Genomic DNA, 15181 nt, shown 5'->3' with positions numbered 1-15181 from the left:
TTTTTTCAAATTGATCCTCTTTTCCCCTCTTTCTGTTTTTTGTCTTACAGTTGTTTTAATTTGAGTAGAAGTGCAGTTTCATCTGCAATCACGATGGAGCAAAAGAAGAAAGTCTGGCCTAATTTCCGCGAAAGAGCCAAACCCAAGTTAATTCTGAAGATCGGAAAGAAGGGTCTGGGGAAGAAGAAAAAGACCCCTCTGAAATACAGGAGGAGTATGTCAGTACCAGACCTCAGGATTAATCCCAGTGCCATGCTGGATTTGCAGGATGATTCCAGGACACCAGGTCAAGACTCCGTCTTCTTTGGAAACATGGAGGGTTCATGTGACTTGGATGAAACAGCAAGTGTATCCTCCAGTACTGCCTTATCTGAGCAGTTAAGTGTCGCTGACATGCCATACTCCTGCAGCCCCGCGCCATCAGTGAGATCAGTGCCTGTTGACTTTCCAGTTTTATTGGAAACTGATAAGCGGCAAAGAGCCACGAGGTGGTACTTTGATGATTTAGATGCAGTGACTGGACCTGTATATCCACCTACAGAAAGACAGATGGCACCTGAAAGAAAATCGCCTGGTCAGAGACCAAAAGATCCCACAGACAGAGTGGCTGCAGCCCTTAGTAGAGCTGGTGCAGGGAGACAGACACCTCCTGCACAAGCTTCATATGAAACCATCGCCGAGTCAATCAGCTGTACTCCACCTGAGGAGAAATATCTAACTAATCACCAGCCATCCTCTCCAGTGGAAATGTTTATTGCAGGGTCAGCTGAGGACATGGCAAGTCTCACAGAGTTTTATTTTTAAGTATAAGGTTGGGACTCTACTTGGGCCGTAGAGTTTACTTTAGTCACAGTTACAAAAGATTTCAGTTTAAATGCTGCCTTTTGAAAACACACACAAAATTAATCTTAACTTCAGGCCATGTTTTACTAGTTATATTCATTGGCCATTGTGAGTTTTATTAGACTATTTTATTGTACATTTGCCTTATAGATTTAGATAATTTAATTAATTCTTAATAAATCTTTTTTTTATTGCACACCTTGGTCAGCATTCATATTGTTTAAGCTGCTATACAAATTGAAATGCCCTTGACACTGAACAAATACATGCAGCATTGGTGAGCATAAGAGACAAGATGAATACATCTTTCTGAGCTCAAACATTTAAATACTAGTGAATACACACATACACATGCAAATTTGGGCAAATTGGAAAATAAATTGGACGGATCTATTGTAAATTCAAAGGAAAGCCTTTGGCTTGAGTTACAGAAGGCATGGGATAACATTAGTGTTGAAGTTCTCAGGACATATATTGCCAGAAAGATGTGCTGCTGTAATTGCTGCAAAAAGTGAACATACTAAATATTAAGTTAAAAGTGGATAAAAACTGCACGACTCACTTCATCTGATATTTGTTGTGCTCAGAGCAACCATCTGCATGTTTCATGAACATGAAAATGAAATCATGTTTTGGAGGCAAAAAAAGATACATTTTGGCCACCACTGTAAATGATTTCCAAATACAGCTTTATAAATAAAAATCTCTTATTAAGGATTTGCAGTATTATTTTATTTGACATCAAAAAGAAATGCATGCTGCCGAATTCTGAATTTTCCAACTGTAGACAACAATGCATGATTTATGGATGACAAACATTCATCTCTTTCTCAGGACATTCCCAATGAAAGCAGTGACTTTGATACACTTGCAGAACAAGAACGAAACGTGAGTATTTAAATAAGAGGAAACGCTGATGATTATGATTGTCATAATCATAATTATCATCCAACACTGACTAGGTCTAAGTCTTTAGCTCTCTACTTGTCAGTTCCCAGCAGGATTAAATGACAGTCAGAGTGCTTCAGCACAGCAGAAGGTCCAGTATCTCCTCACCATCAACCTAAAGGAAGGCAAAAACCTGGTTATCAGGGACCGCTCAGGTAATAACCTCTGACTAATACATATATTTAAGCTACGATGATGCTGGGTGGGGTGCTTTACTCTAGACATTGCATTGACTTTAATTGCATAATGAAACAATGCATTCCTGTAATTATAAATGAATGAGTAATGTTATTAGTAGATCAGAACATACGTCTTAACCAGCTCTAAAAATCCTGATTTGAAAATCTTTTTAAAGAAAGAAAGTTTCTGACGGTCTATCTAGTCTTGAAAGTGTATCTGTACAGACTGCACAGAACAGTGACAGCACTGTTGCATCACCCTGAAAGGTGTCGTGCCTTGTGATTAGCTTTACCCTGAGGACCATTGAGTTCTTGATAAAAGTTGTAAAAAGTCTTGTTGGACTTGATTTAGTGTTGACTATTCAAGGTTTAGTATGTTGTGGGTCAGCCTGGGCCTGGAGGATTGGATAACATCTCTGCCCATGCTGTCTGTCTTCATTTCCTTTTGAGATACTTTACATTACTCACTTTTATGCAAAGTGATTTACAAATAAGCAATGCTTCAACAAAGATACTTAATTTTTGGACAAAAGTACCAAGAAAAGTATCACAATACAAATTTCCAGAACCGCTCAAACAGTATAAAAGCATGGGGTCAGTAAGATTTAAAAAATAAAAAGAAATACTTTTAATCAGAATGCAGTAAGTTGATCAAAAGCGGCAGTAAAGGCATTTAGAATATTACAAAAGCTTTGTTTCAAATAAAATCTGTTCTTTAAATGGTCTATTTCCTGTGCTGAAATTGCTGCAAAAAATAAAATATAAATTTATCACCGTTTCAACAACAACAACAAAAAAAATTTCTCAACTGTTTTGAACATTGTGAATAATTAGAATGATTTCTGGATCATGTGACACTGAAGACTGCAATAATGACTGCTAAAAATTCAGCTTTGCCTTCACAGGAATATATTACAATTTAATATTAAAACAGAAAACAGTTGTATTTATTGTAATAAGGTTTCACAATATTACTGTTTTTGCTGTAATTTTAGAGTAAAATACATTCTAAAATCTGCCTTGATGAGCAAAAGGGACTTTCAAAAACATTCAGAAAAGTTCCCTATTATAATGATTTCTAGTATACAGTATCTGCATTCTTAGTGTTAAGTATATCAGATGAAAATGTGTTTTTTTTTTCAGTCATGGTTCATTATTCTAATGACTTCTAGTATATCTACATTCCTAGTGTTAAGTATATCAGATGAAAAAGTTTTTTTTATTTTATTTTTTTCGTTAAGGTTCCTTATTCTAATTATGTCTAGTATATCTACATTCTTAGAGTAAAGTTTATCAGATGAAAAAGTTTTTTTTTTTTTTTTTTTTTTTTTTTAAGAGGAGGGATATGTGTTGAGAGGAGTTAGATTCTTTAATTGATAACTGGCAGTATAATTAAGTGTGTCAATATTTAACACACATGAGAGTCATTTATTCTGTGGCAATCATCTGAGCTTTCTGTGACGTCCTGTATGGAGTTCTTGTACTGTAAACATGTAAATGAAACCTTGTTTGGGAAAATTCTGGAGTCCTGTAAATTGTAAATTCTTCAGATTGTGAAGATTGTTAGGTTCACTGTCGGTCATCTCAAAGTTAAAGATGTTGGCTCAGTGATCCTTAAAGCTTTCTGTAGAAGAATAAAACTAAGTAAAATAGAATTTAAAATAAAATCTAGTTGAAAAAAATAACATTATTTAGAGAGGTGTTGCTGAGTAATATTTTTTATGTAATGCATTATACAATCAAAAAGCTAATTAAAAGGAGAAGTATAGACGACTGGACTTTTTAAAGATGGAACATTTCCAAGTTACTTCAGTTAAGCCTAGTCATTCCTAATCTGCAGAATGCAGTCGGACCAGAAAGTCTTTCATTCTGTAACCATGTTACATTTAAGAAAACAAACTAACAACAACTATTTCTGGAACTACTAATTGGATTTAGAAGTCATCATCAGCTGTCTTCCATTCAAATGTTGTACCTTGATTGCACAAAATCAATTTTATCAAACTAGTGCTGGGAAACAAATGAGCTGGCCTTGTTTCTTTTTTCCTACTACAGAGCCAGTGCAAATAGAGTCATGTTGAGGTGTTGTTACCTAGAGGCTGTTCACAGTCCCTGGTGTCATGATGCAAAATGTGTCTGCTTTATCTCTTATCGTTTTGTTAATGCGAGAGAGCGATAGATACAAAGGGAAGAGTGAGAGAGAGAGAAAAGAGGGATTTAGCCTAAGGTTTACTGAAATCCTACAAGCAAATGATTGTACTGAATTTCCATTTGATTCCCAGAGCGGTTGTTCAGACGTAATGCCAGTTTATCTGGCAGGCCTGACCAAGCTGATTGGGCAGCTCATTCTCATGTTCAAAGTCACAGGTGTATGCCCAGAGGCTATTAATTACCATCTCTAGCTCATTATTTTTCATAATTAGAATATATTCCAGTGATATTCCTCTCTGCCAACTGAATCTAATGAAATGGTCATGAACACTATAGTCTTGGTGAGGTTACTGGTGGCACAGGCACGCCAGATATCCTGTGGGACAAGTCTTCAATGAACTGAAGCCCAAACTACCTCACTATTACCAAAATGATTGTCTCTGTTTGTCCCATTAAAAAAAAAAAACTTTTGCTATTTTATATAAACTCTGTGAAATCATGTGCACTATTGATATATTTTAGAGTAAAATGGGATATATTGCCACCTGCTGGAGAAAGTATAAAACATATTTGTAATTTTTTTCAAATAAATAATTACATTGTATAGCCTATATATTGTTTTCAATAGAAACCTAATATTAATACCTACAAAATATCCTTATGAATAAGTAAGTGCTTTTAATAATATTATATATAATAATATTAATATAGTGTGTTTATTGTACTTTTCAGTTGTGATTCGTAACTTCATAAGGAAGCAACTGCTTTTAGCCACTTTCTCTGTTTGATGAAGAAACTGAATGCCAGTAACTAACAAACCTGAAGAGAAAGATGACAAATTGAATTGCCTTTTGTTTATTTACATTGTATTTCCTCATTTCCAATCCAAGGTCATTTCTTTGTCCATGTAAGATAGTATTAAAGCTGTGCGGGTTGTTACTGTATTTTGGCCAGTAACTTTGGTAGAGATGTTGTTTCAGGATATATTCTGCATGACAAATGTGACCCTGGACCAAAACCAGTCATAAGGGTCATTTTTTGGAAACTGAGATTTATAGATCATATAATCATATAAGCGGAATAAAGAAGCTTTCCACCAATGTATGGTTTGTTAGGATCTGACTATATTTGGCCGAGATACAGTACAACTGTTTGAAAATCTGGAATCTGAGGGTGCAAAAAACAAAAACTAAATATTAAGAAAATCGCCTTTAAAGTTGCCTAAATGAAGTTCTTAGCAATGCATATTACTAATCAAAAATTAAGTTTTGATATATTTACGGGAGGAAATTTACAAAATACCTTTATGGAACATGATCCTTACTTCTAATCTAATGATTTTTGGCTTAAAATTAAAAATATATATTTTGACCCATATAATGTGTTGTTGGCTATTGCTACATGATACTTAGGACTGGTTTTGTGAATCCAGGGTCACAAATATGTAAATTGTAGTCCTTATATTGATTTAAAGAGCCATGTTCTCAACTGTTTGGTTATATTTTCAACATTTTGTCCAAAGAAGGGAAAAGCTTTAACAATTTAATATGACCCTGAGATAACTGTGCAAAAACCACATACAGTAATTAATTAATAATGATACGTATGCAAATTAAATGAATAATAATAATAAAAATAGATTTAGACTTTTGGAAATTGCGACCTCGTGTGGCTGTCTTTGAGAATAACACACCATCTCATTTCTATAATAGTTTGAAACAGAACTTTACTCCATGCTTCTCAGCGACAGCAAATGAAATGAAGCAAGCGGAAATTCTTCTTCTTCAACTTTCAAAATTCTTCTTCTTCTTCTTCACATTGAAATATTTTCACTTTCAGACTCATTCTGTCTGTTTTATTGCAAAACTTCTCAAATGTGTCCTACTGTATATGGAACCTTTTCATGGACACAAAAACCTTTTGTTTTGAAAATCTTGCTCTGATATTTTACTTTTTTATTATTGTTTTTAAAACACCATAACTAATATTTATGTAGGTTCGGTTTGACCCTTTCTTCCATAATGCTTTAACAATAAGATTCAGACATTGTCAGACATTTTTTTTTTTGTCGATCTGCAACCATTTGCATTATTAGTTGAGTCCTCACTCAGTCTGACTTGACAGCGTGACAGCGATGATGCAGTCCACCTCTCGTGCATTTTCCAGCACTTATGCTCCCCGACTGACACTACATCGGAAAAGCGGCCCGTGAGTCCCCTCCCTCCCGCCCTCCCTCCCTCCCTTCTTTGCCGTCCTCCATTTTCCTTCTGTTAATTTCCGCCGTCACCGTTTTCAGTCACGCCGGAGCTCTTCCCCTGGCTGCTTGAGCCCCTTTCCTCCTGTCAAGCTGCCTGGAGGTTTCCTTGTCAGCGGCTGGCAGGGAGGAGCTGCCTCCTGGAGATGTTCATTTGGAGAGGCGAGCTGACAGGCCTGACAGCCCGTCCCCACAGGGCTTTTGTCATGTGATTCCAGGCTCCCCGCAGGTTCTCTCAAGCACTCCTTTATCCATCCATACAAATGAAGTGATGGACTCTTTTTCTCTCTTTTTTTTTTTCTTTTTCTTACCAGCCAATCTGCATACCACAGCATAGACAAAGACGGACCGCTCTCCCTCCCCTCTCGCAGACAGACTTCCTTAACAGGCTTTGGAGATTAACACCGCTTGCTCCCAGTTTCTGGGGTTTTTAATGCAGCGGTATTAAATGAACTGATTCACGCTGGCTGTAATTTTTACTCTTTTACAATCAGCCAGCTCCCATCACTCTAAAAGAGACAAAACGTCCACCTCTCTGCGCTAAGAACGGTCGCCTAAATAATGAGTCTTCTGGATTATTCAGTGTCTGGATGACTGAGTTCTTGTACAGTGTGATGATATGAACCAGTTTGCACGAGGTTTTGTCATTAAATAACTGTTCCAGGTTCGATATGAATAAAGCTTAACCAACAGCATTTGTGGTATTAATCATCACTAACTAAATAAATACATTTAAACTTGTTTCCTTAATCTGCAAAATCATTTGCAAACATTATGCAGCAAAAAAAGACTCCCTTTTTGTTAGTAACACTGATAGCTGTTTGTTTTCAACAGGTACAAGTGACCCGTTCGTCAAATTCAAATTAGATGGCAAAAACATCTACAAAAGCAAAGTTGTGAACAAGAACCTGAATCCCATCTGGAACGAATCATTTTCCTTTCCAGTCAGAGACCTCGATCAGACTCTTCATCTTAAGGTTTGTGAAGTGTTTACATTATTACCTAACTGTGAACAGTTGTTGTGTACTTCAATCTCTTTTATTATTTCTAATGTAAATACAAAAGATCAAAGAAAAGACTTAAAGTCTGAAAACAATCAATGAAGATTGTAATTCATTTTTATTACATTAAATTCCCTTTTATCATCAGCGAAATTCATAAAGTGTATTATATGATATCTTGAAATTCCTCATCGGTTCAATGTACTTTGGGACAAATACTTATTCACAATAATTAATTCACAGCATGTATACAAAAATACATTAAAAAATCTACATTTGAAACACCTAATAGGGAAGAATTGATTAATTCCGTGAAAACTCTATTTTTGTTGGTGTTGTCATGTTTATTATTTTAAACGAATTTAAACAAAATAGCTTTTCCCCTATTGTTGTAACTGAATAAAATAATCTCTGTTTGTGCATTTTTTACACATTTATTTAACATTTAAGTAGTTTGATTGTATAAAAAAATTCTAAACACTATTTAAACTTACCTTTGACCAGTCAACACTAGTCACTAGGCATCATCATCTCAAAATTATGACCGATGCAGGTATATGATCGTGACCTCAGATCCAATGACTTCATGGGATCAAGCAGCTTTCCTCTCTATAAACTGGAGTTGGACAGGTGAGGAAAACTTTGCCATTCCATAACTTCCATGATATTGTACAGGCACAGTTTCTCTGATTTCTTCGAATTAGATGAACAGACCAAGTCTTGTGAATTTGCTCTCTGCAGAATAATTCCAGTGACACTAGCTTTGGAGGATCCTAACAGTGCAGAGGATGATATGGGAGTGATCATTCTAGAGGCCTGCCTGTCCATCCGAGAGGAACCTGCCAAACGAAATGTATGGCTCCTGAAAACACACTTATTTAGTGGGAAGAGTCATGTGTCAAAAGAGTTTTTCTAACATCATTTTCATTTCTCATCATTCATTTTTTAGAAGTGGCTACTAAGAAGAAAGGGAAGCTTTAATAAGGTATGTCATTCTATATATTGACCATATAACTTCTGTCTAGGTGTTCCACCTGCTTAAAAGAATGAAAAGTTACAAATACACTGAATACATTGTTAAACACTGAATACATTGTTTATGTGTTAAAAATATCCCAGCAGTAACGTTATTCATGTATCACATCTGTCCACTGGAGGGCAGTAGATCCTCACCATCTTCTCCACAGATGTTATGTACAATATTTATGCAAATTTCTTGACTTTCTTTCACTTTCACTTAGTTAAAAATTCCAGAACTTCAACAGAGCAAGAAACTTTTGTTTGTGGCTGCGACTGTCTGATGCGCTGAACCAATCCGTGATTTCCAAAGTAAACGTATCACTGTGATTTAACAAAGAACAAGTCTGTCTTGCATTTTGTGCAGGTCAGTTCTTAGATGAGAGTTTATTGACCTCACAGTGAATAGCTTTTTATTGTTCAAGGCTGTTTAAAGCTTGCGATTTAAGATTTCTCTGAAATCTCTGACGCATTTCTACTGTAGAATGGGGTGCAGAGAATCTACTTTTATTATACTATATTTATGCCCAGCATTGAATTTCATTTCAGTTAAACTGAAGCAGTAAAGAATAAAAGTCTGTGTATATATAAGTTATAGCCAGGCTGGACATAATACATAATATTAACGAGAACTAGATATGCTTCTTTTGTTAGATATGTAGTCAAAGTCTTGTCTTAAAAAGAGTACATATTTTAAAGAAGTTCCTGGGTTTAAATATCACTCCAAAATTAAAGTAAAAATAAAAAAATATAGAGAAAGCAAGAAAGAAAAATTTATAATTTGTGCAAATGAGAATAAAGGCTACTTTTGGGATTATAAAGATTTTTACATTGTGACATTAATTTCCTGACATTAAGTATATTTTAGCCTCAAATATAGTGCTGAAAACCACCCTGTGTGGACTTTTTTATTTTTTTTATTTGAGTGGAAAAGGTCAATGTATACACATACAGAGGTTTTCTAAAATCATTTTCATTAGTTACAGACTTCGTACGTTTATATAGTGTCCTTGACTGTTCTCACTTAATAGCTTTTTTTATTTTTTCATATTTAAATTGTAAAATGCACTGTACATTTCAGTTGTAAATATACATTGTAAGTTAAATGCAATTATTTTATTATAATGAAATTATTGTAAAATGCAAAAAGGCAGCAAATTGTAATGCTAACTTTAAAATGCATGTTACGATTTAAATATATAGTTCAAAATTATAATACAATTTTAAAATCTGATTCAAGTTAGAGTAATGCAAATGCGTTTTCGGAACATTTGACATGGTAGGTTAAATGTGCTTTAATTATGTCATTATGCAAAATTTACTTTCCTGCTTCTTTCATTTGATTTTAGAGTAAAATGTCCCCAACATTTCAGTGAGTCAGTGGTTGTGAGATTGACTCAAACGGACACCTGCTAGATTATATGATCAGGTATAGATCAGTATGTGTTTTGTTGGTGTTTCCACCACAGTGTGTCCTCCGCCAAAACAACCGAGATCTAGTTCTATTTGACACCTATCAGTAGAGGCAGAACATGTCTCTCAATTCTTACCTCTCCTCTTCTATCACACTTCCTTCTTCACAGCCTTTGAGATGGAAACAGGCAGCAGTATTGGCACATACCGTAGCATGTGGTTCTTCTTCCTGACAGTGTGTGTGTGTGTGTGTGTGTAGTCTTTGAGGCACTATGCCAGTGTAAGATGCTGAGGATATGTGCGATGGCTCATTCCCAGGCATGGTGAGCTATAACCCAGATGTTGGGATGTAATATCACAGCTGTGGATGGACAGCACTGAAGCTCTAGCCAAATGGGTACGGCTTTGGGCTTGTCCCCTTGTCCCCATGCTGCTCCACCATATGGAGGCAATCCCCCAGCTCTTTTAGCACCAGGAATAGCCTCTCTTTAGGGGCCACTTACTCTTAAGCGGAATTGTTTTATTGGCCACGCCGATCACAAATTTGTCCAAAATAAACACTTGGGAAGAATTGGCTTGGATTGATATTACATTTCTCTCTCCGCTCCCTCTATATCTACCACCCTTATCCCTCGCTCTCTCTTTAAAGAGGCTTGTTTATGGAGATGTGGCCATTACATTAAATGTTAATGCTGGTTTGTCTGCTGTGCAGTGTGTGTGTGTGTGTGTGTGTGTGTGATTCTAATGGAGCAAAGGCTCAGTCACACTCTCCGAGCAGCCAGGTGGGAAAACAGCTCTCTGGTCTGTGATTACTGGCAGAACAGTCCAGCCTCTTCCTGATGCTGTGTTTTTTGAAAGTGCAGGGCTATCAACCCACAAGTCATCTCTGTACTGTGCACTTATCCATCTGCAGTCTTGTTGATGGGCCTGTTTTTTTTTTTTTTTTTTTTTTTTTTTTTTTTGCTCTCCGAGTTGCCGGGATCACCTGCGCATTTCATCAAGCTGTTCTGAGAGGCTTTTATTTCATACTATATTTTGTTACAAAAACGGAAATAGATTCGATTTTCTTTAAGATGTCACATTTACAGTATGCAGACGTTTTATTTACAGTAGTAGAAGATCCCGGCTTAAATAAGTTTTATTTATAAGGCTGTTCTTTTAACTTTCTATTTATCAAAGAATCATTAAAAACCAATTTATGATGATCTCCACAAAAAATAAAAAATAAAAAAATAAAATAAACAGCACAACTTTTTTCTTTTTTTTCTTTTCTTGAGCACCTATTCGGCATTTTACAATGTTTGAAAGATCAATTTGCATGAAAGACTGGATTAATGGCTGCTGAAAATCCAGCTTTTCCATCACAGGAGTAAAGTACATTTTAAAATATATTCAATTAGAAAACATTTTATTCATCTGATTTTACACTTTAACACTTTTCTTGTTATTTTGATCAAATATATGCATCCTTGGTGAGCATAAGAGACCCATTTCAATAACATTCAGAAATCAGAAAACTTGATTCACTGTGTTTTTTTTTTCAGTAATAGCTGGAAACGATACATGGCATCTATAAATTCCTAACTGTAACATGATAGCGTATGATGAAAAATGTTTCTTTACAGTATAAACATTTCTTCACTTAAAACCTGGTTCCAGGACTATCACAAGTCATTCTCGCAATTTCATAAAATCCTCATCTTTCTGAGCCAAGTATAATATGTTACCTTGGTAACATATTCAAATCACCAGAATGTGTAGCAACAATGTTAAATAGACAGAATTTTCAGTTTGCAAATTGTAAAAGCATGTTTAAAATCAACAAGCATTGGCCTAAACTGGTCTATTGTTGTACGTGTTGGCTGTTTCAGGGACAGCCGATAACCCCGGCGCAGGTTATGAAGTTCATGTGTGAACAGAGGAATCAGGTTTGGACTGGAATTTACACTATCATCCTGGTGGAAGGCCAAGACATGCCCGACTGCAGTCAGGGAGACGTCTACGTACACTTCAGAGTGGGTGACCAGAGGGTCCGGAGCAAGGTGACATCCTCTCTCTTCTTTTCGCTTCTCTTGCTTTCTCTCTTTGCCATGCTCATTACATCATCGTGCTTTCTTTGTTTCTCTCAATACCTCATTAAACCCTCCCCTCCCCCTCTTCCTCCTCCCATACTTTCTTAGTAGTTCACATACCTCGCTTTAGATATTCCCGTCCACTTTACACACCTTCCTTCCTCCTCCTCCCCCTCTTTCAGATCGCTTCTCCCAGGCTTCACTGCTCTGCTGACAGAGGAGGCTACTCATTAGATCGGCCGTGTCTGGCAGGGCGTCTCTCCTGATGCTTCTCTTACATCGTCTTGTTCGGCTCATTTGCATGCCCAGAATGCCTTGCTCAACCACCCCCCCTCCCCTCCCAATGGTTCCAACCAGCTAGTCTTGTATTCTCATGTCATCTTTTTTATAGAGCCCCCTGGCTCTGTTTGGGCATGTTTGCTTGTTGAACAAAACTAGTTCTAATTGGATGACATTGATTGGAAGAGAGGATGTGTTGCCCCTCCTCCACCACATGTCTTATTGAAGACTTAGTGAATAAGGCTTAATACACCTGTCATGTTAGCTGTCACAGTTTAGAGTGCCTTAAAATTGACACAACTTTCTCCGTCTCTCTCTTTCGTGCTTGTCTATCTCTCTGTCTCAGAATCTGTGTATTAAAGCAAACCCGCAGTGGAGAGAGTCCTTCGAATTTAACCAGTTCCAGGATGCTCAGGAAAATCTGGCGGTGGAGGTTTGTTGCAAGAGGGGCAGGAAGTCAGAGGAGTGCTGGGGAGTGTAAGTTTGCTGGAGCATTTTAAACAAAGTTTTAAAAGTTAAAGAAAAGACGGGGGCAAGAAGTGGCCGTTTTCTCTTCAACTGGCAGTGAGAAATGTGATAAAAGAAAGACATGCTCAAATAGACTGTGTTTCAGGATGTCTGCTATCAAATTAAATTTGAAGAATGTGCAAATGTAGCATAGAGCCATACACATACGACATCTCAAATATAAGTGATCCAGTGACACACCAACGAAAAACTGAGCCGTTAGCGGATATGTAAAAGATATACATTTTAAATAAACATGCAGTATACACAACCCTTTGAAAAGTCTGAGATTTTTTTGAAAGAAGACTTTCATGCTTTCTGAGGCTACATTTATTTGATCAGAAATAAAGTTAAAAGTAATATTGTGAAATATTATTACAGTGGTAAAATTGTACACGTTTTATGTTTGGCAAAGTGTTTTTTAAGCAGCTGTTACTCCTGTCTTGAGTGTTACGGTACATGAAACTTTAAAAATCATTCCAAAATACTGATTTGATCCTCTAGACACATTTATTATTATCATCAGAGTTGCAAACTCTGCAAAGTTGCGCTTCTTAGTGGAAACTGTGATACCAGATACGGTTTCCCCCCAAGATTCTTTGATGAATAGAAAATGTAATTTGAATTAGAAATCTTTTGTGACATTCTAAATGTTTGCCATTTTCGAGCAAAGTCTTGTTTGCTGCACATGATTCCCAGTTTACTTCTACTATTTTATTTTTTATTTTTACTAGTAACACATGCCTATCCACTGATGAAATTCTAATAGTTTCTTCTCTTCTCAGGTTAGATATTGACCTGAGCAGACTTTCTGTCAATCAGAGGCAGTTATACACTCATGAGCTGGACCCAAACAAGGGTCGACTGGTGTTTTTGGTCACACTGACTCCGTGTTCTGGTGCGTCCATCTCAGACATTCAATCAGCTCCATTAGATAACCCTACAACCTTTGAGAAGATGCGGGAGAAATATGTGAGTATTACATTGCGATTGTTTTTTTAAGGTTTGTGTTTTAATTTCTTTCTCTTTTGTTACCTTCCAAGTCCATCTAAATTATTTTGTATAGCTTGTACATATTTGTACATTTCTATGATTATTTGACTTTTTTAAGCTAAAAGATCATTTTATCGTTAAGATCATTAAAAGATCATTTGTATTTACAGCGAACGCTGAACTGTCTGCGGGACTTGAAGGATGTTGGCTATCTTCAAATCAAGTTAATAAAAGCCACAGATCTTCCATCAACAGATTTAAGTGGTATTTATCTGTATTAAATATAATGCCATAATGTATATAGGATATATTTTAGTCAGTTAGTTATTAAGTAAAGTATAGCCTATTATAAAGATTTATTCAGTCATAATGATGTTGGAATATCTAAACTTTATCAGGTAAAAGTGACCCTTTTTGTACCCTTGAGCTTGGTAATAGCAAACTGCAAACTCAAACCATATCCAAAACCTTGAATCCTGAATGGAGGACAGCCCTAACTTTGTAAGTTATGCTGATGTTGTAGATATCACGTATCAATATGCATGTCCATGGTATTGGTATCACACTGATTTTGGTGTCCTTAGTCCCATTAGGGACATCCATGATGTTCTGGTGCTCACAGTCTATCATGATGATGGGGACAAAGCTCCAGACGTCCTGGGAAAAACTGCCATTCCACTGTTGACTGTAAATACCACATAAAGAAGTTTTCATAATCAGTGTTGTACATTTTTAATCATTGTGCCAATATTAACATACAGTACCACTGCTTTGCCTTTAGATTTCTAATGGGCAACAAATAACCAGAACGCTGAAGAATAATAATCTATCAAGGACGACCAAAGGAAGCATCACACTGGAGTTGAATGTTCTCTACAACCCAGTAAGCACATCATATTAAATAAATATGATTATTTATGAATAATATGGATTATACCAAATAGCCTTTACTGAGAAACAAATCTATTATTTTTTCCCCCAGATCAGAGCAGGTGTGAAAACTTTCCAGCCGAAGGAAACGAAGTTTGCAGAGGACAACCCAAAGTTTAACAAAAAGGTGAGCTTTAGCGACATCATTTTCCACCATATTTTCTACTTTCTCTTAATATTAGATTTGTTGTTGGCACCTTTAGAGACTCATTATGTTCAGTTTTTCCTCTAGCACCGCCTGAAGCTCTTTAGACACTAAAGATGACTTGACTTATTAATATTTATCACCAGTGAACCTTCAGTTTAAAAGCCTCTTTACACCTGAGTGAATGTCATGTTGTGAGCATTACGTCCTCAGGCACATCTTGCTAACTACTGCTTTGTCCCCATTAGCTTTTAGCACGTAATATCTATCGAGTGAGGAAGATCAGCATGGCCATTCTTTATACGCTGCAGTATATTAAAAGCTGCTTCCACTGGGAGAACACGCAAAGGAGTATTACAGCCTTCCTGGTAAGACTTCATACCACTGTTTACAAGATTTCAACTCTGTGGCCCTTTTAGTAACCTGAGGTTAGAGAACGCATCTGTGTA

General features: G+C 36.4%; 1 protein-coding gene and 1 long non-coding RNA gene across 2 annotated transcripts in view; both read left to right on the top strand.

The window, feature by feature from the left end:
- The first annotated feature begins 88 nt into the window (after positions 1-88).
- The window catches only part of mctp2a (multiple C2 domains, transmembrane 2a), a 44791-nt gene continuing 29698 nt past the window's right edge, over positions 89-15181 (top strand). Inside the window, exons 1-16 of the mRNA XM_059506415.1 lie at positions 89-777; positions 1678-1731; positions 1835-1946; positions 7210-7352; positions 7930-8006; positions 8118-8229; positions 8326-8361; positions 11678-11848; positions 12504-12634; positions 13450-13636; positions 13828-13921; positions 14056-14158; positions 14242-14344; positions 14439-14540; positions 14640-14714; positions 14981-15100. Coding sequence (XP_059362398.1) covers positions 94-777; positions 1678-1731; positions 1835-1946; positions 7210-7352; positions 7930-8006; positions 8118-8229; positions 8326-8361; positions 11678-11848; positions 12504-12634; positions 13450-13636; positions 13828-13921; positions 14056-14158; positions 14242-14344; positions 14439-14540; positions 14640-14714; positions 14981-15100 — 2304 coding nt within the window. The 5' untranslated portion in view covers positions 89-93. The remainder of the gene's footprint in view (positions 778-1677; positions 1732-1834; positions 1947-7209; positions 7353-7929; positions 8007-8117; positions 8230-8325; positions 8362-11677; positions 11849-12503; positions 12635-13449; positions 13637-13827; positions 13922-14055; positions 14159-14241; positions 14345-14438; positions 14541-14639; positions 14715-14980; positions 15101-15181) is intronic.
- Positions 6355-7116, top strand: LOC132101940 (uncharacterized). Its single transcript, XR_009423247.1, has 2 exons — positions 6355-6604; positions 6690-7116. It is a non-coding gene; the product is annotated as an uncharacterized LOC132101940 (long non-coding RNA).

This window comes from Carassius carassius, chromosome 23 (genome assembly GCF_963082965.1).
Source record: "Carassius carassius chromosome 23, fCarCar2.1, whole genome shotgun sequence".
Lineage (NCBI taxonomy): Eukaryota > Metazoa > Chordata > Actinopteri > Cypriniformes > Cyprinidae > Carassius > Carassius carassius.
Note: the sequence above shows the minus strand (reverse complement) of the source record. Positions and strands in the feature narration are given on the sequence as shown.